The 23,648-nt window shown below is 44.2% G+C and overlaps 2 protein-coding genes across 6 annotated transcripts; one reads left to right on the top strand and one right to left on the bottom strand.

Moving 5' to 3' along the window:
• Positions 1-5,899: 5,899 nt before the first annotated feature.
• LOC109775065 (vacuolar protein sorting-associated protein 55 homolog) lies at positions 5,900-19,043 on the top strand. 5 transcript variants are annotated; one of them, XM_040393209.3, is made up of 8 exons: positions 5,900-6,094; positions 6,806-6,938; positions 7,025-7,064; positions 7,154-7,238; positions 7,533-7,890; positions 7,978-8,017; positions 8,121-8,205; positions 18,414-19,043. In XM_040393209.3, the coding sequence occupies exons 2-8, from the start codon at positions 6,843-6,845 to the stop codon at positions 18,487-18,489; spliced, it is 780 nt and encodes a 259-aa protein (XP_040249143.1). In that variant the 5' UTR covers positions 5,900-6,094; positions 6,806-6,842; the 3' UTR covers positions 18,490-19,043. The 5 variants fall into 5 exon arrangements, with proteins under 5 accessions (XP_040249143.1, XP_040249142.1, XP_040249144.1 ...); XM_040393208.3 differs by lacking the exon at positions 18,414-19,043 and adding an exon at positions 16,110-16,756; XM_040393210.3 differs by lacking the exon at positions 18,414-19,043 and adding an exon at positions 14,139-14,256.
• LOC109775067 (disease resistance protein RGA5-like) lies at positions 13,424-18,199 on the bottom strand. Its single transcript, XM_020333821.4, has 4 exons — positions 18,050-18,199; positions 17,718-17,888; positions 16,784-17,634; positions 13,424-15,730 (listed from the first exon to the last, which is right to left on the bottom strand). The coding sequence occupies exons 3-4, from the start codon at positions 17,599-17,601 to the stop codon at positions 13,807-13,809; spliced, it is 2,742 nt and encodes a 913-aa protein (XP_020189410.1). The 5' UTR covers positions 17,602-17,634; positions 17,718-17,888; positions 18,050-18,199; the 3' UTR covers positions 13,424-13,806.
• Positions 19,044-23,648: the final 4,605 nt, after the last annotated feature.

Consider the following 23,648-nt stretch of genomic DNA (forward strand, 5'->3'; position numbering starts at 1 on the left):
AACGAGGTAACTTGCATGGTGGACAAATTGTTCGTCCATGGGCATGCAATAAATCTCACCTCGGGTGTTTGTGACATATCGCGAAGCAACAGGAATAGCTCACTGCAACTGGAGGTTCACTCGAATATTCATTCGTGTGGGTATAGGGGTCAATATGGGTGTCCACGGCTCCGATGTTGATCATTGATCGGAAGGGGTTCCAGGTCATGTCTATACTTCACCGAACCTATAGGGTCACATGCTTAAGGGTCATCTATCTGCTGAATACTAGACAGGGAGTCTGAGAGAAAATCACCGAAAAAGTTTCGGACACCGAAAAGTTTCGGACAGCGGAATCGTACCGCAAAGAGAGGTCATCGGATAAGTTTCGATGATACCGAAAAGTTGTTTCGGGATACACCATTAAGTCAAATTGGTTTCGGCACTTGCCTGATAATTCTTGGAGGATGCCAGAATCATTCCGGAAGCTTTTTGGAATTTTCTGAGATAAAAACCGGAAATGTTCCGGAGCTGCCGGAGCCACTTCAGATGCGTTTCGCAGATGAAAATCACTAAAACCGGAATTGTTTCGGAACGCGTTGAAAATCATTTTAGTGGGTACTGGAAATGTTCTTAGCCCACATAAATATTTTCAGTTCGATCAGACGCTGAAAAATGTCGTCGTGAATAGTGAAAATCAGCTTTATGGTTACTTTATGGAAAGCCACCTTTTGGGGCTTTGCTCCAAAAGATCTTGGGGATGACATGGATGGATAGGACCCATTTTTTGGGCCCCTCATGGGGGTGTGGCCGGCCACATGGGGTATCCCCCCTTGGGGACCCTTTTGTTCATTGGTTTCACTTCTAGGTCCTTGTGGAAGGACTTCATTCATGTGCATTTTGGGTTTTTGTGTGAAACTACCCTACCCCTTGGGATTTCCTATAAATAGAGGTGGAGGGGCAGCCCTCCACACTCATCCCTTGCTCTCATACACATGCCATGCATTATCTGGCTTCTTCTCTCCCTCCCACGAAAAGAGTTTCGTAGAGCCGTAAGGCTGTCTGGGTTCCGGCAGGAACTAGTTCTGGACGGCGAAGCCCTCCCGGATAGCTGACACCGTATGTGTGCAACCCCGTAGAGAGATTGTAGTTTCGATCTTTTGCCCGAGGGGCTGTTCGAGTGTCCTCCCGAAGGGCTGTCCGAGTCTCCGTCCGAGTTTCGAGGGTCCTCCCGAAGGGCTGTCCGCGACATTGTCCGGGGGACTGTCCGACCGCCTCCCGAAGGGCTGTCAGGAGAGGGAGTACATCCTCGCGGTTGGGAGGTTGTAAATCCTAGCTGCGGGGATCTGCACCGACGATCTACACCGACTCTTCTTCCGCTGCGCTTCGAGTCGGTACGGATCAGATCAAACCTTGTATGCAGTCTCCATAGTGGTCCTGGGCGTGCTCGCTATACCGAAAATTTTCGTTTTCTGTCGCGTTCCCCTACAATCTGGCCGGTGGCTCCGGGATCTCCCTCCTCCAGTACGCCGACGACACAATCATCATGGTCGAAGGCTCGGACGTGGACTTCGCTAACCTTAAGTTCCTTCTCCTCTACTTCCAACAAATGTCTGGTCTCAAGATCAACTTCGACAAGAGTGATGTGATGGTAATGGGCTACTCTCCGGCGGAGGCCCTCGACATTGCTAACCGCCTCAACTGCCGCCTAGGCTCCTTCCCCATGACTTACTTGGGAACGTCCATTAGTGACTCTCGACTTACCGTTGCTGACCTGCGGTCGACTGTGGCCAAGTTGCAAACGCGCATTGAGCCTTGGCAGGGTAGGTGGCTGTCGAAGGCGGCTCGGAGGATTCTCATCAACTCCTCCCTCTCCAGCCTCCTCTTGTTCCTCATGAGTTTCTACAGCCTTCACAAGACCCTACACCATGAGATCGCCAAAGTTCAATCTCGCTTTTATTGGGCGGGCGAGAACAATAAGCAGAAATACAATATGGTTAGCTGGCCTGACATCTGCAAGCCCTGGGATCAAGGAGGCCTCGGTATCTTGTGCTCTAAGCTCATGAATATTGCCCTCCTTTCCCGCTGGCTCTGGCGCATTTGGCAAGGGCACGGTGGCCTTTGGTTAGATATCATCCTGAACAAGTACCTGCGTGGGCAACCCCTGGCCTTCTGTCAAAGGTCCGGCGGCTCCCAGTTTTGGCAGTCGGTCATCCAACTGCTCCCCGTCCTCCACATTGGGACTTCCATCTCGGTTGGATCGGGTGTTGCGACCTTGTTCTGGTTTGATCGTTGGGCGGGTGACACCCCCTTCGCGGCTCGCTTCCCCGACCTCTTCTCCATCGCCGTCTCCCCCTCGATCTCAGTAGAGAGGGCCCTTATTGACTTAGGGTGCCTCGCTTTCCGGAGGCCATTTGGGCCTCCGGAAGCCACCGCTTGGCAGGAGCTGCTTGATTGCGTCGCTCTCCATGAGCCGGTAGTGTACGCCGGCCCGGATGAGGTTCGTTGGCGTCTTGACCCCTCGGGCCAATTCTCCACCAAATGCCTCTATGCGGCCATTGCCCCCTCCTCCCCCCCTCGGCGGTGTGGTCCATCCGCCTGCCCTTGAAAATCCGGATATTCATGTGGCAATGGATTCGTGGACGGATCCCGTCTGGGGTGGAGGTTCGCAAGCGCAATGGCCCTGGTTCCGGCCTCTGCCCGCTGTGTGATACCCCCGAAGATTCGAATCACATCTTCTTCTCCTGTGTGTCCGCCCAATTCGTGTGGAGCTGCTTTAGAGAGGTGGTGGGAGGTGATTGGTGCCACACAAACTTCCCCGACCTCTTCGCCGAACTCCAGAACTCCCCTCTGCCCTCTCGCCACATTAGGTGGCTTGAAATTGGGGTTCTCGCGTGGACTCTCTGGACGATCCGCAATAAACTTGTGATTCAGCGCATCCCTCTTCGACGGGCTACTGACGCTCTCTTCAAACTGTCTGGTTACTTGCAACTTTGGCGGCCGCTTAGCCGCCCTCAGGATCGGGACGCCATCTCCGCCTTCATCGCGGACCTTCGCTCGATGGCCGTCCGTCTGTCCCCGCCGCCCCCTCCGCCACCTCCAGAGCCAGACTAGGCGCCCGGCATGCTCTCCGGCTCCGGCCACCTTTTTTATGTTGTTTTTTGGGCTTGTTGAGCTATGCCCTCAGCAGAACCTTTGTACTCCTTGTTGTGTGACTTGGGTGTGTGTGTGTGTGTTCTGGACTAGTCCGTGTATGTGTGCCCTTGGCGGTTTGCTGTATTTATAAAGCGGGGCAAAAGCCTTTTTTGGTTTTTTTATCATTGTGTAAAACTGTTAATTTGTCACCACGTCCATGCGTTGATGCATGGTTGAATTATGCCATGTGACCCTGGTGTAAATGCACATGATAGATCAAGTACCCAGTTGGAAAAATAAGAAAAACAAGACATTGGTTGCCTGAAACGTGACTTGTGTGCTCCACTGTTTTCCCTGAAGCGCTGCTCTGTTTTCTCTCTGGGCGAGCAGTTGGATTTTCAGTGGGACAACGGCCATGGTGACGGAAGTAACTTGTCGAATTTTGTCAGAGAGAAGCAGCAACATAGCGTCGCTTGTGCTGCAATTTATCGTTAATGCATAGTGTATCATACATTCATACTACCAAAGGGATGTATCTTAAAACTGTTGCATCTTTGAGAGACAGACTCAGTATGAGCCGCCAGCAGCAACTGTTGGAGATGTATGTTCATGGTTCCTTGTTCTTGGCCTATTTTCCCGCTGCAAAGCACATACAGGTCTAGATCGAAACTCCATACTAATGTCTTATGCCCGCAGGACAGAGCTGTCACTGCATTATTCACCACTCACTGTGCCCAGGGCATAGGTCCTTGTGAGTTTGGAGTACAGCTCCCAATGGTTGTTAGTTATCCAACACCAACAGCATCATCTTCATGGAGAGAGAGAGAGTATCCGAATCGGCAGGCAGAACAATCTGAGAAATAGCTCTGCGGATGATTGGTAATATTCCCTTTTTTTTCTTAAAAAAGGAGGGAGAATTTTGTGTATCAATAACAGCTAAACACCTAGTACTACTGAAGATGCACACCAATCCAAAAGATTGTCTGAAACACACGCAGTTCACACCACAATCCAAAAGGATGTCTGAAACAAGGGACAAACCTACAACTTCTTCTGAAGACACAGTACTGTACAGCATATGTCTTCAGAAGGGGACGCCGCTAGAATGCCGCCGTCGCCGTCCTGAACACATCAGCCAGAACACGTGCAGAAATTAACAGTGATGAACTCAAGAATACATCAGCAGAACACATACAGAAATTATCATCTGCTACGTCCTGAAGCATCCATTTGGATGTGACTATCACTGCAAATTAATTATGGGTAACAGCAAGAATTAAAAGTGATATATATATAGCAAGCATAACAGACCATCCTCCAACAGCACTTGTTATATTGAACTTTATCAGCTGGCGAAGCTTTTTAGTACAAATGTCTCAACTCCTCAAGAGATCGAGACCTGGTAGTACATTCGCAGAGTTAAGGTCTTTGAGGAGAGACGGTAGCGGTTTCGATGCCCAGATCCATCAGCATCTCTGTCCAGGAAACAGAGTGCATACATCACAACCCGAATGACATACAATTGCAGTAAGCCAGTAGCCAATTCAAAACAACAGCAGTGCTTGCATCTCAGCAACAATAAAGGTAGTAGAAATGAATAAGCACATGCGTGGAAAACAAGCAGAAAGGGCATGTCAACAGAAACTTGGAACATTTATTATATTCATGACCATAATATTTTTTTAAATTTGGAACATTTTATGAATTTGATTTTTTTGTGATTTGTGAACATTTAAAATGCGGGAACATTTTCTAAAATCCCTCCATTAATGGTATTTAAAAAAACACTCAAAAAACAGTAAAAAGGGGGCATCCAGAGGTTAGTAAGCTAAGGTAGTGACTAGTGAATGGTGTTGTGGCTACGGGAGGAGATAGTGCAGCCAATGAAACAGTACATACCTGGGCCAACAAACGAGGCCCAAACAGTTCATTAGCTTTGTTTAATTCACAAACATTTTTTGAAATTCCAAACATTGGCTCGTCTACTGCAGACATTATGATTTTTTAAATTCTTGTTTTTTTTCAATTCATAAATAAATTATGAACATTTTAAAAAAATCATGATCTTTTCAAAATTCATGATTTTTTGTAGTTGAAGAAATTTTCAAAATTCAGGAACGTCTTAAGAATTTCATTTTTTCTAAATTTCTTGACCATTTATTAAATTCATGAACATTTATTAAATTTTTGAATATGGTTTAATAGAACGCATATTACTTTTTATACTTTGGACGCTTCCCTTTTTTTATATGTTTTTTTGGGATTCTTTAATATTTTTTCAGATCTTGGGTATTCTACAGGCCGTACGCGGTGTGCGTACCGTATATTGAGAAATTATGCACACACACACACACAGATATATATATATATATATATATATATATATATATATATATATATATATATATATATATATATATAAATGTTCAATATATATACGGCAAACGTTTTATAATACGAAAAAATTTCATCGTATATTCAAATAAGATCATTCTATATTCAATGTTCGCAAAAGAATATGCCACGTCAGCCCCTACGAGGCGGGTCCCAACGGTCAGATTCATCGTCAATACGCTGTTATACGTGGTTTAGATTATTTTGTAACAGACCGCCATAAACATGGTATTGACATGTAAGAATTAGGAAAGGTGGTACCAATCTGCACGCACTGTCGTCTTTATTGTGGTACTATCGTGCAATTAACTCGAAAAAAGAGGTGGGGTTGGAGAATTAGTTGACCCTTGGATGAAGAATGCGCGGGGCAGTACACTTTTGGCCTGCCGATGGCGCGCGGAAAGCACTTTTTGCGATGCCCGATGGCGGAAAGCACTTTTCAAAAAGCACCGGCTAGCTAATCAACAGACCACCACCACCAGCAGCCCTTCTCTAATCGCTCCAGAATCCGCCAATTCTTCTCGATCGCCGTAGATCTCTCCCCCGCCCCCGCAGCGGCGGCCGTTTCTGTGGCACGCGTCTCGCGGTCAGTATGCATCCATGGATTTCCTTCACTTTCTGTCCGCCTTGGTCGAATCGGAGAAGGTTGGATTGCCGTTCGTTCCTCTGGATCGAATTAGCTGGGGAGAGGAGATTACTTTTGGCTGCGTACGAATCACGATCGAATTGGTAGGCATGTCGTAGGCGTCCGGTTATCGGTCGCCAAGTACGTTTGTTTTCTGTTCCTTTCCAAGGGGATAATTACTTCAGGCTGCCTGCGAATTATGATCTGAATCTCTTTCTTTTGCAAGCAATTCTTCTAGTCATCGCAGTACGGTGATCCTGCTCACGAAATTCGATCCTTTGGATGATGCAAACAGCTATTATTTCGTCAGCAGACTGCAATCAAGTGTGAATCTGATAAGAGCTAGCAATTCATTAGTCGAAATCATACTTAAAACATGGATTGTGTGTATTTAGACATGTTGAGAGCATCCTTAATCTATATAGGTTGTTTTCATTCAGTAAAAAAACCATATGATTGTGATTCACTCATAAGGAGCTATCAATTCGTTAGTTCATGATCATACTTTTTTTAATGGACTACACAACCTACCGACCGTTCGGTATACTGCAACTTACTCGAACGATTCCAAATCTAGCAGCAGCGCGAGTACGAGCCGGTGCCTAGATTAGTTTTCTAATTTACATATGATGCCCATAATGTATTTGATTGTCTGCCTTTTCCCCATTCCAGATACTATATATATACCTGAACAACATCAAAAGGAGTGATGGCACTATCACGTAATATGAGGACATGTTTGCATAGTGGAAGACTTGCCGCCTTGGCAATACTGCTCTCTGGTGGAATTGTATTGCAGATTTTGGTAAGCATCAACGTTTAACACCTCAGCATCAGCTTTTTATCCTTTTTTCAGGGTTGCTTAAATCTCTGTAACTCTGTCTTCTTCAGGCCTGCGCTCTATATAACAACTGGTGGCCAATGTTAACAGGTTGAGATTTTTGTTTACAACTGCCAAAGCTTTATCTGGTAAAAAAAATCAGCAGTACGTATGTAAATAATCCATGGCATTTTGTGCAGTTCTGATGTACCTCGTACTACCCATGCCACTCAAAAAGTTCCTCAACTCCGATTCTCCATCGATCATGTCGAATGAGGGTGATTGGTAAGTGATGATCCTTCCGTATCTCATCTGGTAGCTAGTACTGTTGCTTCATTATGAATCACATTTGTCAAAACTAATAATTCAGAACAGTTTTTACTCAAAAAGATATGCCTTACCTTAGTGGCACAGATGGTCCTTGTAATGTTTTCTGACACCATATTTAGATTTCAAATGATGGTTAGTCTGTTGTGGAACAAACATTACTGCCTTATTATGGCATCCCTCAAATTCTTCTTTTCATATGGTAAAGATAATTCTTGTATTTGTCTGATGAAATTTCGCCACTGGATGCAGGTGGGTGAACTTCACCAAGTTCCTGACAGGCACGTCGATTGTGGGTAGCATCACCATCCTGTTGATCCTGAAGCATGCAGGCATCATCGGGTGGGGTGCGCTAAAGATGGAGCTGTCTTCCTTCGCCGTCTTAGGGCTGGCCATCATGTGGTTCCTCCAGATGAACGCCAAGGATGCCGAAGACTTCGAGGACGCCGAGGCACTATCACGTAGTATGAGGACATGTTTGTATAGTGGAAGCCTTGCCGCCCTGGTCTCTGGTGACTCCGAGACACTATCATCACGTAGTATGAGAACATGTTTGCATAATGGATGCCTTGTCGTCCTGGTCTCTGGTGGGATTGTATTGCAGATTTTGGTAAGCATCAACATTTAACATCTCAGCATCAGTTTTTTTATCCTTTTTTTTACGTTGCCTAAATCTCTGTAACTCTGTCTTCTTCAGGCCTGCGCTCCATATAACAACTGGTGGCCAATGTTAACAGGTTAGAGACTCATGTTCATACTGCCATACTGCAAAAAAAAAAATCCGGTAATAGTTTTGAGGAGTATGTAAATAATCCATGGCTTTTTGTGCATTTTCTACAGTTCTGATGTACCTCATACTACCCATGCCGGTCATATTTTTCCTGGGCTCCGATTCTCCATCGATCATGTCCAATGAGGGTGATGGGTAAGTGATATATCCTTCCATACCTCAACTGGTAGCCAGCACTGTTGCTTCATTATGAATCACACTTGTCAAAAACTAATAATTCAGAACAGTTTTTACTCCAAAAGTTACGCCTTACCCTAGTGGCACAGATGGTACTTGTAACGTTTTCTGACAAAAATTCTGACACCATATCTAGATTTCAGACGATGGCTGGTCTGTTGTGGAACATCTAAACGTTCTTTTTTTCGACAAAGGGTGTTCTTTATTGACTCAAGATATAGCATCGAGGGATACAATTATAGTGAGTACACACCCGGCCTCTGCATAACAAAGATGCACACAGCCAATACTAACACACGCACACAAAGTACCACGCCGGCAAATAGCAAAGTCATTAAAGACCGAAGCTATGCATAGGCGAAGACAAAAGAAGGAAAAAATCCCGTAAGCAATGAAAACAACGATTGATGACATACACCAATGACCATCCACACCAACCATCTCTTGACAGCATGATAACTACGATGAAGATTCTTCAAAAGCGACGCCTTCGGGAAGAGAACGACGCGCAAGCGCCGCCGTCGCCCGATCCAACCATAGAGGTTAGACCGTGGGTTTTCACCCTGAAGATCAAGTCCGAGTAAACTCCAAACAATGCCTTCATCAAGGTAACGACACGAAGAACGTCGCCATTGTCTGGTATAACCAAGGGTCAGACCTATGGTTTTCACCATGAAGCTCGAGACCATCCAATCGAAGTCATCATATGTTGTCTCCTCCACTTGCCTCGATCCCTGCAGCTGCATACGCCCATGGTCTTGATGACGTGTTGAGGAGCCATGGTGAGAGCTGGTCGCGACAACACGACAAAATATTTGACCGAGAGGAAGGACACCAGCATGGCCAAAATCCCAACTCCGGGACGCTTCGAAGACTGCGTACCGTCCTCACAAGTAGCAGTCGATGGCTGATCTGCGTCAAACAACACCACCGCCCACTCCTACTAGCTCTGTCGTCCTCGTCGCAAACCATATGTGACGCAGGAAATTGCCGTTGTCTAAACATCTAAACGTTCTGGCCTTACATCCTCAGATTCTTCTTATATGCTAGAGATATTGGTATTTTTCTAAGCGATTTCGCCACTGGATGCAGGTGGGTGAACTTCACCAAGTTCCTCACGGGCACATCGATCGTGGGTAGCATCGCCATCCCATCGATCCTGAAGCACGCCGGCGTCATCGGGTGGGGCGCACTGACGATGGAGCTATCCTCCTTCGCCGTCTTCGGGCTGGCCATCGTGCGGTTCCTCCAGATGAACTCCGAGGACGAGTACAGCGCCTTCTGATCTACAGCGCTTCATTCCTCTCCCGAACTTGTGGTCTGCGCGTGATGCGGTACCTCGCTAGAAATAGGGATCCTTAACTTGTGGATATCAATCTACAATACGATTTGGAGCATTGTTGTTTGACCTTGCCTATATCAGTGAAGTGAGCCTATTCAGTTGCACTTGCATGTACACAGCTATCCTCTGCCAGCTGCTAGTACATGATTTCTTTGGTAGGATCTTGATCTTCCATTCATGATCCGCCTTGCATCAGCTAGCTGTTTGCCATGGCATCACTGAATACTCTATTTAGCTCCTGCCGCCTTCCGTCAGTATGAGATCTGAACATAATGCATCTTGCTTTGATCTGACTGATCAACTCTGTTGATGCATAGTTTCTGTTCAGTTCTATTTTTTTATCCTATCTCAAAAGGGAAAACTTCATTTTTTTTTTCATAATATTCTTAAAACTGCTGCATCTTGAGAGGCAGAGATGCAGTATAAGCAGCTAGCAGCAACTCTCCTGTTTTCCGGCAAAAAAAAAGAAGAAGCAACTCTCCTATTGGAAATGTCTAGTTTCAGACTTCATAACGGTGGTAAAACTTTGGCACAAATGACTTGTCTCCTCAGGAGAGATGTCACTGCATTATTCACCACTCACTGTGTTCAGGGCGTTCCTTGTTGTGAGTTTGGAGTACAGCTCCTAATGATTTTTAGTTATTTCCAAGTCCAACAGCATCATTTTCAAGGAGAGAGAGAGTGTGTGTGTCCAAATCGTCAGCCGGGACATAGGAATTTTCATCTGGCACTGAAGCATCTGCTGGGAAATACTAGCTCTGAAGATGATTGGTAACATCAAATTTTAACAGTGATATATAGGCATATAGCAAACATAATAAAATACCATAGGCATAACTTTATCCAAACCGTTGGAAAAATGAGAAGTGACCCTGTCTAATTTCTTTGATTAGGTAATGTTTTGTTTTTTCCTAAGAAAATGGGGGAGGATTTCGTGGAACAATAAGAGCTCAAGACCTAGCGAAGATGCACAGACACTGCAAACACACGCAGTTCATGCCACAATCCAAAAAGAATGTCTGAAACAAGGGAGAAAGCTACAACTTCTTCTGAAGACATATTGTGCAGCATGTTGGTGTATGAATGTAAAAGAGAAAGAGATGCATATGTGTATCTAAAAACTGTTTAAAAATTGAAGTGATTTACCGGGTGAGCAGGAGCAGCGACCAGCAACTCTGATGTTCCAGGCATTAAAATTAATCAGAGTGAAACTGTCCTCAGGAGAGATCTGGTGATGCATTAACTATTCACTCGTCCTAGTCGAGCTTCCAGGACAGGTTGTGGCAATCTTCGGTGACAGCTGGTAGCGGCTTCGATGCCCAGATCCACCGGCATCATCTTCGTCCATTTCCAACATCACCAAAATAGATATCACTGAAAAAAGAAGGAAAATAACGACCTGGATGACATACAAAGGTGTACACCAGAGAGAGCCATTACAGTTCACATGTTATTTAGCGAGTGGACAATTTCGAAACAGTAGCAGTGCTTGCATCTAAGCAACAATAAAGGGCATGTGAACTGCCTTTGCGAAAGGGCACGTGAACTGAAACTCTGAAAATGGGCATCCACTGCAGATATGTATGTGGCTGAAAACTCTGAAAATCAAATTATTGATGAGGAGCCAGCACAGCAGCCAGCAACTCTCATGTTTCGTGCTGTTCCTGGCTTTTGGCATGGTGATATGCGGATGCGAACAATACAAGGTCCTGTTATGCAGTGTCCGGCCCCATTATGCCGTGTTGGTGTCCTTTATCAGCAAGGACACCGACCTAAGTACCCAATCTGCTAGTAAAGCATCCGCCAAACTTTGGTGCAAGTGCCTTGACTCCTCAAGAGATCGAGTGCTGGCGCTGCATTCACGAGTTGACTGAGCTCAGGATGGCTCCGAAGCCATCAGCGTCATCTTCATCCAGGAAACAGAGAGCTGTCTCCTTGCCATTTGCCAACATCACCAAGATGTATCACTGAAAAAAGGAGGAGGAAAATAACATACAAGGGTTACAGTTCGCATCTTAATTAGTTTTTTCACAACGGCGATAGCACATTTGGAAACAGTAGCAGAGACAGGAACAGTTGCAGGGCAGAGCAGGGTTGAACCTTTGAGCTGATGTGTACATGAGGCCAGGAAACAGAAATTCAAGACAGCCTGATGATGTACATCTCAAACAGTTTCCCGTCAGGAAAACTACAGCTTAAGCTAGAAACGCATGGCATTACCCAACAAAGAAGAAGGAGGTGCGTGAGACTCAAAAGCATAAATGCGACATGACAAGGAGCTAACTTTTAAGGAGTAACATGTCTCAAAAGCTACGACCGGAGGTCTGGCCTGCTACATTATTTACTCCTCGCTGAGTTCAGGATATTCCTTGCGAGCATCAACGACAGCTTGTGGTGATTCGAGGCCCAGCGCCATCATCTTCATGCAGCTCATTCAGGAAACAGAGTCTCCTTTCCAACATTAGACAGGCGACCAAAATAAAATAATCCTCCGGAGAGTAGCTAGCACTGCAATCGTTCGGCCACATTTTTTTCAGTGGTTAGACTATAAAAGACTTCAAGAATGTATAACAACATCCAAATCGCTGAAAAAGGTGAGAAGAGCGTATATGTAAAATAACGCATCTAGTCATAATGTAAAAATCTGCTGATCCAAAACATAACTGCCTGCACCTCACATATTTGCACTAACTAATCTCTAACTGAAGGCTTTGAATAACTACATGCCCATCTAGTCATAGATTTGAATAACTACAGGCACATCTAGTCATAGATTTGAACACAACCCAACACAAAGGCTGCCCATCCTGCCTGCACCTCACAGCAGGTTTTAGTGATTTTGATGCCCAATGCCATTGGCAAGTTTACCCATTCATAGTCTGACCCAAAAGTAAAGGCATAAATATGTACTCCCTCCGTTCCAAAATATAGTGCGTCCTCGGTTTCCGTGCTTTAACTTTGACCATAAATTTAACCAACGAGACCAACCGCGGCAGGAGAAAAAAATATATATTTGAAAACTTCTTTTGAATACGAATTCAGTGGTATAATTTTTTCTCCCGCCACAATCGGTCTCGTTGATTAAATTTATGGTCAAAGTTGAACCTCAAAAAGCGTGGGCGCGCTATATTTTGGAACGGAGGGAGTAGGTACTAATTACTACTTCAAATCAAATCAACCCACCAAACATAAGCAACAGGTTCGCCAAAGTACATCTGGGGAGAGAACATAGTTTACCATTCCTGGCATCCAGGACAAATAGATAACCATCTGCTACATAGGCCTCCAGCATCGGTAGCAGCACAAATCATCGCTCGGTAAAATCAGATTATTGAGATATTCATCTATAAGCATACATAACAGCATCCATATCAAAAGTTGAGGAAACGTAGTTCAAAAAAAAAAACTGTAACAGCATAATCGATAGTAAATGAAATAACAATAGCATCAGCCTGATCAAGTTATATTAAGAAGATTCATCGCAAAAAAAAGGAGATTTGTATTAAGAAGATGAATAATACGAATATTGACTGCTAATCAGCAATGGTCATCTGACTGCTATATATCGCAGAGTAGTCAGCAATGGTCATCTGCTACTGCAAATTAATTGATGACTGCTAACATCAAAATTTAACAGCAATATATAGCAATCGTATATTGAACTGGGAAGGACTGTAATCATATATAAGAGCATCCAAATCGTCGATAAGACAAGAAGAGCTCATCAAGTGTTTAGTTCAGGAACCTGTAACATCAACACGGATGAATGCAATGGCATTACCCAATTTAACAACATCGAAATCGTTGAGAGAACTATTGAGAAGAAGCAGAGTGTAACAGGGGCACAAAAGCTTGCTTCATAAAAGAGCACGACGACTACATACAGGTGGATAAAAGAGCAAAGGCAAAATGTATTACCAGTACAAATACAGAATGACGAATTGCCAAAGAGCAGGACAACTATGAATGGTCGCCCAACAATATTAAACCATCAACATGTACGGGTGACTGATTATTATAGAAAATGCAGTACAGTAGCAGTCTTAACCAATTCTACAATTTTGTATCATTATCCATAGTACATTATCCGACAGAGAGAATAGGTATCATAAAAGAGAGATAAATCGAGCCAAACACTATTAAACTTCAGAACCGGCTGGCCAGCCGAACAACGAGCAGAAGCAACTCCCCTGTTGTTGGCTTGTTAATTCGAAGTATCAGCGTAATCTCTCAAAGAGTAGGCTAGGGTGGTTGGGATGTGTGCTGGCTCCTCTCTCCATGGCAGTCTTCACGGCTTCAACAATGCCATCATCACCCTCAACAACAATGCATTTGACACTAGTGAGGCAAGGGAGGTTCTCAATTCCAAAGCCCAAAGAGTTAGCTTCAACTATCTGAATATATTTAAGCTCGAGTCTTTCAAGCTTTGGCATGGATCCTGTCCCAAACAGCAGATCTACTGGTTCAAGACATCCGCCATAAATAAAAATCTTCAAGAGTCGGAACCCAACTTCACCACTGAATCTGAGCTTTGCGTTTGATTCTGTAGGTCCATCCAGATACAGAACGAGCAGAGTGGGTAAAGCCCCAAGGGTGCAGAGGTCGTCCTGCTTGAGCCCCTCCACAGCAAGGCGTAGCCGTTGGAGGTTTCTGAGGGAGCCCACCCATGTCGGAACCTGTGGGAAGGCCGTATAACAGATGAAAAGATCCTCGAGGGTAGGCAAGCACAAAGATTCCACATGTAAGAGGTCGCCCCAATCATTCCTAATAATCAGGGAGCGGAGATTCTTGGTGCCTAGCTTACACAGGGAGGAGACAATAGCTTTCTTGTGCTCCTCCCCAACCATATTTGTATAAGAACCAAGCTGCAGATTCCTCAAATTCTTTAATTGGCCAAGGCCACACAGGAAGTCAAATGGCTGAATGGAAGCATCCACATCTTCCAACGTCTCTAGTGCTTGCATCTTTGCAATCCCATCAGGAAATTTAACATCATGATTAACAAGTAGATGCATCAATTTTCTGAGATTAACAGTAGATGCAGGTAATTCCTTTAGATAAGTCCCTCTTAGGTCCAGCACCTCTAAGCACCCTAAACGCCCAATTTGTTCTGGGAGCTTGCTTATTCTTGTACCTTGGAGGTTCAGGTACCTCAGCTGGAACAACCTCACTATATTTTCAAGATGATCTTCTCTCAATCTGTAGAAATCCTTCAAGTCAAGAACACAAAGATGTCTAAACTCCTCCAAAGAAGGAATTAGCCCAAAACTTCTAAACACATTAAGTGCTCGGACATGAGACAACACGAGTTCTGCTGTCAGTATTGTTGAATTACTTTTGTTGACACCTTGTACACAGAGTCGACGAACAACTTTGCTTTGTGTCTCAATTTTCAAATTGGGAGGACCAAGTAAAGTAACAAAGTTCTCTTCCATGGACTTGGATATGATGAAATCAAGAATCGTGTCATGAACTCGACAACTCTTAACCTCGCCATAATCATTTGTCTCCGCGGGTTGGATCAAACCCCTATTGAGGAGGTCATTAGAACACCTTTTCCCTACATCATATGCTGTATATCTGTCTTCTTTGTGAATGAATCCTTCACCAAGCCATCTCCCTATCAGACACCGCCTCTCGATAATAGAATCTTCCAAAAATATGCTCATATACAAGAGGCAACTTTTTAGATGAGGAGGTAGGTCAAAGTAGCTCAGTGACAATATCTTCATCATTCCTTTCACAGTAGGATTTCTTTCCAGTGCATGGCCAATTGAATCTTTCACCTGATTCCATAGATCCTCTATTCTCTCTTTGTTAGCCAACAGACCAGATATAGCAATGATTACCAGAGGTAAGCCATCACATTTTTTCAAAATTTCATCAGAAACCTTTTCTAGGTGTGAAGGGAACTGTTCTTTGGAGTCGAATAGTCTTCGGTGAAATAGTTCTTTTGAATGCACCGGATTAAGAGGTCTGATACTATAAATGGCACCATTGAATGATGAACAACATGATTTGGCAACATCATTTATACGAGTAGTGGTGATTATGATACTTCCAAAGCTACTCATTGGGAATGCAAACTTAATAACATTCCACGCATCCTCATCCCATATATCATCAACGACAACGAAATACCTACGCATGGATTCACATGTGACATCAGCATGATTCCAATATTAAGAGTGTACAACAAGATAGACAAATAGAAAAATAGAAAGTTGAGCACAGTGGCAAAATAACAAAAACTTCTATATAAGAAAGTTGCATCTGCTAAAATAATTGTTAAAAAGGCACGCCAAGATATGTGCTTAAGTGTGCTTAGGCACTAGGCAGCAAAAGATTGCCTAGCGTTTAATCCTGCTAGGTGCGCGTTTTAGTGAAATAGGCGCTAGGCACATGCAAAATTAGAAACTTACCCCAGGTACCTTTTTGAACCTTGGTTATAATGGTATGTGCTACAGATTTAATTCATGTTTGTGCACCGATACATGCTAATTAGTTTGGCAAATTACAGAAAAGTAGGTGATGAGCAACAGTTTAAACAAGGATCAAGAATGATCAATAATGTTGACAAGCACGCATCAGTTCAAACAAGGGATGGATTGAAACATTATCATGAATATCCTATGTGCTTAACATCAATATAATGGACATGGATCAGGTGATCATGTGCGGAGAACAAAGAATCTAGCTAGTTGTGGATCCAAACAGCTGGTGATATGTAGAATCAAGAAGAGCTATGTAGTACTTACATAGGAAAAGGTTCATTTGCCCTCTAATGTATTGGTTTGGCACACTTTCCCTCTAAACGATTTATGGACCCACGTAACCCCTAAACTATATTTTTCCGATATGGATGGCTAGTGACACAAACGGTCATGGGAGATCGACAGCAGTAGCTAAGGCCTCAGGAACTCATGGCAGCTGGACTGTACAGATCAACATTGCAACATTGGATAGGTGCGATGAGAGTGTAGATGCTACACTAGCAAATTGCCATCAATCTATTATCAAAAGCACTGCCCAAAGCTAGTCATGGGTTACAGCCGTACAGGTACAATACTCCAACAAATTATTGGTAATATTTTCATGTGAAATATCTAAAGAACTTTCTTAATTAGATTTTTTAATCTGTAATTAGATATATATTCGAGGAGAACAAGTATATACATATAATAGAAATTGTACCTTTTATTTGCTAGGCAATCATTAATCTTGCTTAGCAGTTGTTGTATGCTCCGTGCTTCAGTGTTAGTACAACCTTGGCTAACTTCAGCGAGAATGGTTCTCAAGATATTCATTATGTCTGGATTTCGCGGCACAGATATGAAAGCCTTGCACTCGAATTTCTCTTTGAGGTCTTGATACACTTGGTTTGCAAGAGTTGTCTTGCCCATTCCTCCAGATCCAACGATGGAGACCAGCTTGGGTTGCTCATTTGTTGACACACCTTCAGTCAACAGTTTGATTATCTCAGCCTTGGGTTCATCAATTCCCTCAAGCTTCGAGGCATGCTCAAACATAGCAAGAGCTCGAGGGTCAACGGCTGAATTCTTGGAGTTGGAGATAGTCACACCAGTCCTATACCTTGCATTCCTATCGGCCACCTCAATGACTAGCTTCTTCATATCTTGGATCTCGCTGCCAATCCGATGGCGAGTCTTCATCTTCCCCAACTTCCCCAACGAGTGCTTGATCTTCTCAATGAAGCCATCTGGTTTGGCGTCTTTGTCATCGACGTTTTGCATGAAGTCATCGATGGTGTCCTCCATGTCGTAGGAGAGCTCCCTCACCGCCGCCGCCCAAACTTTATCTTGCAAATCAGGGTCCTCGTCCTCTGACATTTTGAGGAGAAAGGCGTGCATGGCGTCAAGTTCATCCATGAGGAACTTGATCTCCTTGCGCACTCCCTTGAAACGTTTGTACTCGTCGCCGAGCAGAGCGGCCAGCTTCCCCAGGACAGGTTTGAGGACCCCCGTCGCCGCGCTCACCAAAGCCGCCTCCATGGCCGTGATAGCTCAGAGCTCGCCCAGTCGATTCTGCAGCAGAGGTCGTCAATGTACAACCTGAAGATGGATAAAATAAATCGAAGGTAAGATGAGGTCGTACATACAATACATACCTATCGGGATCTGGATTTTGTTGGGCAGTGGCAGCGTCGGTGGCGTGGAACACAACACACTGACGGTAAACAGTGAGTCAAATTCCTCTTGACCGCGTCGTGGATCAAAAACCTGGAAGAGAATGGATTAACCAAGGTGGTTTTTTTCTCTCCGCGTGGTGGATGTGAACCCTGAAAGAGAATGGATTCAGGGAGGTGAGCCAAACCATTGCTGTACCGAAGAAAGCTGGTTAGGGATCGACCCCGTGCGGGAGCAGGCCATTGCGCGCCGGTGGCATAGGAGGAGATCGATGGAAGCACCGCGCGCAGTGGGGGAGGGGACGGGGCCGTACCTAGCGGGATCGATCGGTCGTGAAGCCCCGGCACCTCGTCCGACGAGGACGAGGAGAGAGAAGCGGGGAAGCTCGGACGCCGGCGACGCGAGCCGAGGCCGAGGGCAAGCAGTGGGCGAGAGTGGAGTGAGAAGGGGGGATGGGGATGGATCTGGTCGGTCACCACAACGCGTCAGCAAACAAAGAAGCAGAGGTCGTCGTCGTCGTTTGGCCTTATCCTATAGTATCTGTCTCTCTGTTCTGTGGGCCCAACTCCATGTGGCCTAGTAGAATACGCGTCGTGTGTGTCCTCTCGTGAAACGCAAAAAAATCAGATTATTTGTTAAAGAGAAGGTCTTGCTTAAGATTATTACTATTCATGCAGAAGCGTGTGCGCTCATCAATTTGCTAGTGCCTTTTGGCCCTGGCGTGGAGTACTGGCGGAGGCGACTATCGAATGATCCGTCTTTAAGATACTGATTGGAACACCGCTTTATGTCCAGAGTGAAAACTCATGTTCTTACCTTTGTTGGTTGGACACAACAGCGACGAACTTGCGTCATTGCCTTGTTGAAGGTGTTGTCTACTATTTGCTGTTGTACTGGTCTTCATTGACTGATCTCGGCAACCAAGATGAAAATCCCTGTCTAGGCCGTGTTTGGTCGGACTGGTGACGATGGCACAAGGGCGTTTATTCTTTCTTTTCTTTTTTTTTCTTTTTTTCTTTCTTGAAGGCGTTGCTGCGGAAGGAGTCGACTTAGTCGTAGGTGTTTCTTTCATATCGTGTAATGGTTCAGGCAATGGTTGCCTTTAGTTTGTACTCTACTTAATATCTAATAAAATTGGCTGTATGCATCGCTCGATGCAGAGGCCGGGGCCTATCCTCCTTTTTCAAAAAAAAAAGAAGCATGTGCGCCCGTAAGCAGAAATGCCCACTTGCAAAATCCGAGAAATGACCATATATCTTTCCCTAATAATAAAGCATGGATTGACTTTGTCGGGTTCACCGTCACAATACGCTTCTTCCCGTAAATTTACGCTTTCAGTTTTTATATTTCTTTGCAAAAAAACTTATTTTGTATCGTGCTTATCCGAGGTGGTACTAAAAAAAGTTGGCCATCCATAGGACAATCTGGCTCGTACCCGTCCTGCGGTGCCGGCCCAAAACAAATTGCCAGTGGGCCGGATCGACCTCCCTAATCAGTAGCATCGAAGGCACATTTCATAGAGAACGGCTGCTTCTTTAATAATCCCACCTCGCCCCCTTACCTCCTGATGAACCAGTTTATATACATCATTGATTTTAAATCTGCAAGCCGCCTCGAGAGTCTTTAAGAAAAGGGATGAGGAGCACCGATGCTATACGGGATGTTGTGTCCCCAACACGGGAGGAGGTGGAGCGAGCCAGGGGCCGGAGGGAAGGGGCTCGCAGCGCAACAAAATCCTGCTGCTGGCTGCACGTGATTACTAACCTTTGGGACAAGATTAATAGTGCAAAAAAGCAAAATATCTTCCAAATTAAAAAAACTACATAACAAAAATCATTTGAATTTAAATCTCTAAATTAAAAAAACTACATAACAAAAATCATTTGAATTCAAATCTTATGATACCCTCCGTTTCTACAGATGTATGTAGACATATTTTAATGTGTAGATTCACTCATTTTGCTTCATATGTAGTCACTTGTTGTAATCTCTAAAAAAACTTAAATTCGGGAACGAAGGGAGTATTTTATAAAATATGTTAAATGAATTACTAAAGTCTCAAACAGTATGTAAGGGCATTTTTAACAACATCCGCAACCGTCCAGGCCGTAAGGTCCAGACGTGTTTTGACTGTATTGTTCCGTCAACCGGTCCGAACTTACTTTTTCCAACAATATGAAAACAACCTGGAGAGTTTTGCGAGCGTCCAGACTGCTGTCATGCACGATTCTATCTAACAATGGCCCACCCAAAAACCCCTTCCCTTGCCCATACCCCATCCCACCTGAAATGGCCAGCGCCGCTCCAGAGCACCGGTGCCATATTCATGCCGGCTCATAGCACGTGATTACTAACCTTTGGGACAAGATTAATAGTGCAAAAAAGCAAAATATCTTCCAAACTAAAAAAACTACATAACAAAAATCATTTGAATTCAAATCTCTAAATTAAAAAAACTACATAACAAAAATCATTTGAATTCAAATCTTATGATACCCTCCGTTTCTACAGATGTATGTAGACATATTTTAATGTGTAGATTCACTCATTTTGCTTCATATGTAGTCACTTGTTGTAATCTCTAAAAAAACTTAAATTCGGGAACGAAGGGAGTATTTTATAAAATATGTTAAATGAATTACTAAAGTCTCAAACAGTATGTAAGGGCATTTTTAACAACATCCGCAACCGTCCAGGACGTAAGGTCCAGACGTGTTTTGACTGTATTGTTCCGTCAACCGGTTCGAACTTACTTTTTCCAACAATATGAAAACAACCTGGAGAGTTTTGCGAGCGTCCAGACTGCTGTCATGCACGATTCTATCTAACAATGGCCCACCCAAAAACCCCTTCCCTTGCCCATACCCCATCCCACCTGAAATGGCCAGCGCCGCTCCAGAGCACCGGTGCCATATTCATGCCGGCTCATAGCGACGCGACCTCTCACTGGCATTCTAGCATTGAAGCGGCGCCGGTCGTGAGCGTCGCCCACATCGTTTCCCAATGCACGTGACTCTTCTGCGTTCAAATGACAGGCCGTCATTCAGCCTCCCTAAGTTAAACATGCGCGGTTGCCGAGGAACCTACTCCGCCACTAACCACCTCGGCGCTTCTCCTGCCATTCATTGACTATTTAAACTCCATCCCCGGCTATAGCTGCATCCATCCTCCTCCTCGCCGCACCACATTCTTCATGGCCTCCTCGAGTTCCAAATCCATTTGGCACAACGTCTTGTCCGAGCAGAAGACGGAGATGCCACTATTGTTGCCGGCAAGCATAAGGAGGTCGGAGCTGCGGACGTCCCAAAGGAAGACGCAATTGATGATGAGTCGCCGACACCCTCCTCGCCGGTCCATGTCAGCATCATCATGTGCTAGGCACGTGCTCAATACACCGAAATGGTGTTGGCCGAGCGGGAGGCCTTGTTCTGACAGGCGCAAGCCGACCAGGAGTGGCGCAAGCCGACCAGGAGTACAACCTCCGCCTTCTCGACAAGCACCAACACGCAATGGACCAGGTGGAGTAGGAGGTGCTGGTCGACTCATATCGCACCGCTTGTGAAATCCACCGCAATCGTCGGCGGTACCGCCAGCGTCAGGCAGAGATAGATGCGGCCTTCAAGGAGATCCACGAGGTGGCCAACGAAGTCTATGGCAAGAGCGAGGACGAGGACGACATTCCCAACTCCGCCACGCCCGCGCCTCGCTGCCACGACCATGAAGCCGGCGCGTCCACAGGCGCTGCCGGCAGCGAAGAAGACTAGAGCATGGGAGCTCGCTGGTGCTCGGGCCCCAGGAAGACCACCGCCCATTTCGCTCCCTCTGAAGCCAAGCTTGGCGGGCTCAAAATCGTCGGCCGATTAGCCGCTTGCAAGTTGTGGAGGCAGAGACTACGAAGACATAGCCGGAGCTTCAGTTCCAATGCTCATGGCCAGCCGGAAATGGAAGAATGTGTGTTGGCGGTCATTTGGACTAGGTTTAGAGTACGGTTTAGTTCAAATATATCCAAATATAATTAGTTTGTCCCGTTCTATACGAAAAGCATCCGGGTTTAATAAAAAATATTCAAGTATGAACGAATACTTTCCGGTTTGTTTAAATATCCATCAAATTTGTTCACTTTCCTTAAATTTCTTTCGTGAAGAAGATTTTCTCAATTTTTTGCCCGTTGCAACGCACGGGCATATGTACTAGTTTTAAACCAAATATCCCAACCTGGTATCCCCTTTTCACCACCTTTATCTTGGAGAGATCCTTCCAGCAAGACCCATGCTGAATACCATATTTATCACGCTTCAAAATTTTCATGTCTTGAAATACGAGTAAAACATTGGTTAAAAGTTTCAAACCCAATTACTTTATCTTTTGTATTTTTATGGTTTTCTAAATTTGCTATTTTTTGAAATTGTGAACATTTATTAAATTCATGACAATAATTTATTTTAAAATACTTATTAAAATTTGGAAACAATTTCTAAAATCCGGCCATTAATCATATTTAGGAAAAGACACTTAAAATAAAAACTATAAAAAATGGGGTGCCAAAAGGTTCGTTAGCTTTTTTTTTTGAAGGAAAAGGTTCGTAAGCTAAGGTAGTTACGGGTGGAGATGGTGAGGCCAATGAAACTGTACATACCTGAACCAACAAACGAGGCCCCACACGGTCGCTACGCGCTAAGGTGAGCATTTGCTTATCCACTGCACGCATTATGAGCGGAACAGAGGTCCCATCCACAAGGCCTTTTCAAGTTCGTGAACATTTTATGAAATTCATGAATATTTTTCAAAATTAAAGAATATTTTAGAAACATTTTTCAAATTATGGAGTATTGTTTATACATTCACAAACATTTTTCAAATTATGGAGTATTGTTTTTGAATTTGCTAACATTTTATGAAATTGATGATATTTTTATAAATATTTGGCCATCTATTTAAAAGATTCAGAGCATTTTCTAAAATCATGCGGTCGACGGCCTTTAGAAGAAAAAAACAGAAGTAAAAAAGGGGCGTTCAGAGGATGGTACACTAACGCAGCAAATGGTGCTCTCAGAAAAAAAAAATGTGGGTAGTGGTATCCCCCGGAAATGGACTAACCAAAGAAGCTATGCGTAACCGGGCTAGTAAACGAGGCCGAACATAATTCGTATTTGCTTGTCTACTTGATGCATTATGACTGGAACAGAGGTCAAGAAATTTCAAATTCATTATTTTTTTGAATTATTAAGTAATAATGTATGATTTAATTTGAAATTTGTGAATATTCTAAAATTTATAAACATTTTTCAAATTCACAAGGTTTTCAAAATTCATGAAAATTAGTTGAATAAGATTTTCAAACTTCAGGAATTTTTTTGAATTTCTTGAACATTTATTAAATTCATGAATATCAATTAAATTTCGGAATATGTCTGAAAACTTGGTTCATTTTTCTAAAATTCTATGGTAGCCGGGTTTTGAAAAAAAAAACCCACTCAAAGACGGGTTAGGATCCTCTACAGTACTGTACGGTGCTCTTAGTCACTGCCATGTGGGACCTGGCCCCACATATCATCCACACTACAGCACCATACGGTACTGCAGAGGATCTCAACCCCTCAAAGACCATTCAAAAATGGGGAGCCTAGAGTTTGGTAACCTTATGGAGCGAATGGTGCTCCAAAGAAATACTCCCTCCGTTTCAAAATAGATGACCCTATTTTGTACTAACTTTATATAAAATAGATGACCCTATTTTATACTAACTTTGTAGTAAAGTTAGTATAAAGTTGAGTCATCTATTTTGGAACAGAGGGAGTAGTTGGCGGTGGCATGTGTCGGGATCTTCAGTACTATAAAATGTTTTGTGAGCACTAGCAAAAATAAGCGCTCCTTTGGTCGCTCCCGCGGGCGGCCTGGGAGCTAACCCAGCC

Source organism: Aegilops tauschii, chromosome 6 (genome assembly GCF_002575655.3).
Source record: "Aegilops tauschii subsp. strangulata cultivar AL8/78 chromosome 6, Aet v6.0, whole genome shotgun sequence".
Classification (NCBI taxonomy): domain Eukaryota; kingdom Viridiplantae; phylum Streptophyta; class Magnoliopsida; order Poales; family Poaceae; genus Aegilops; species Aegilops tauschii.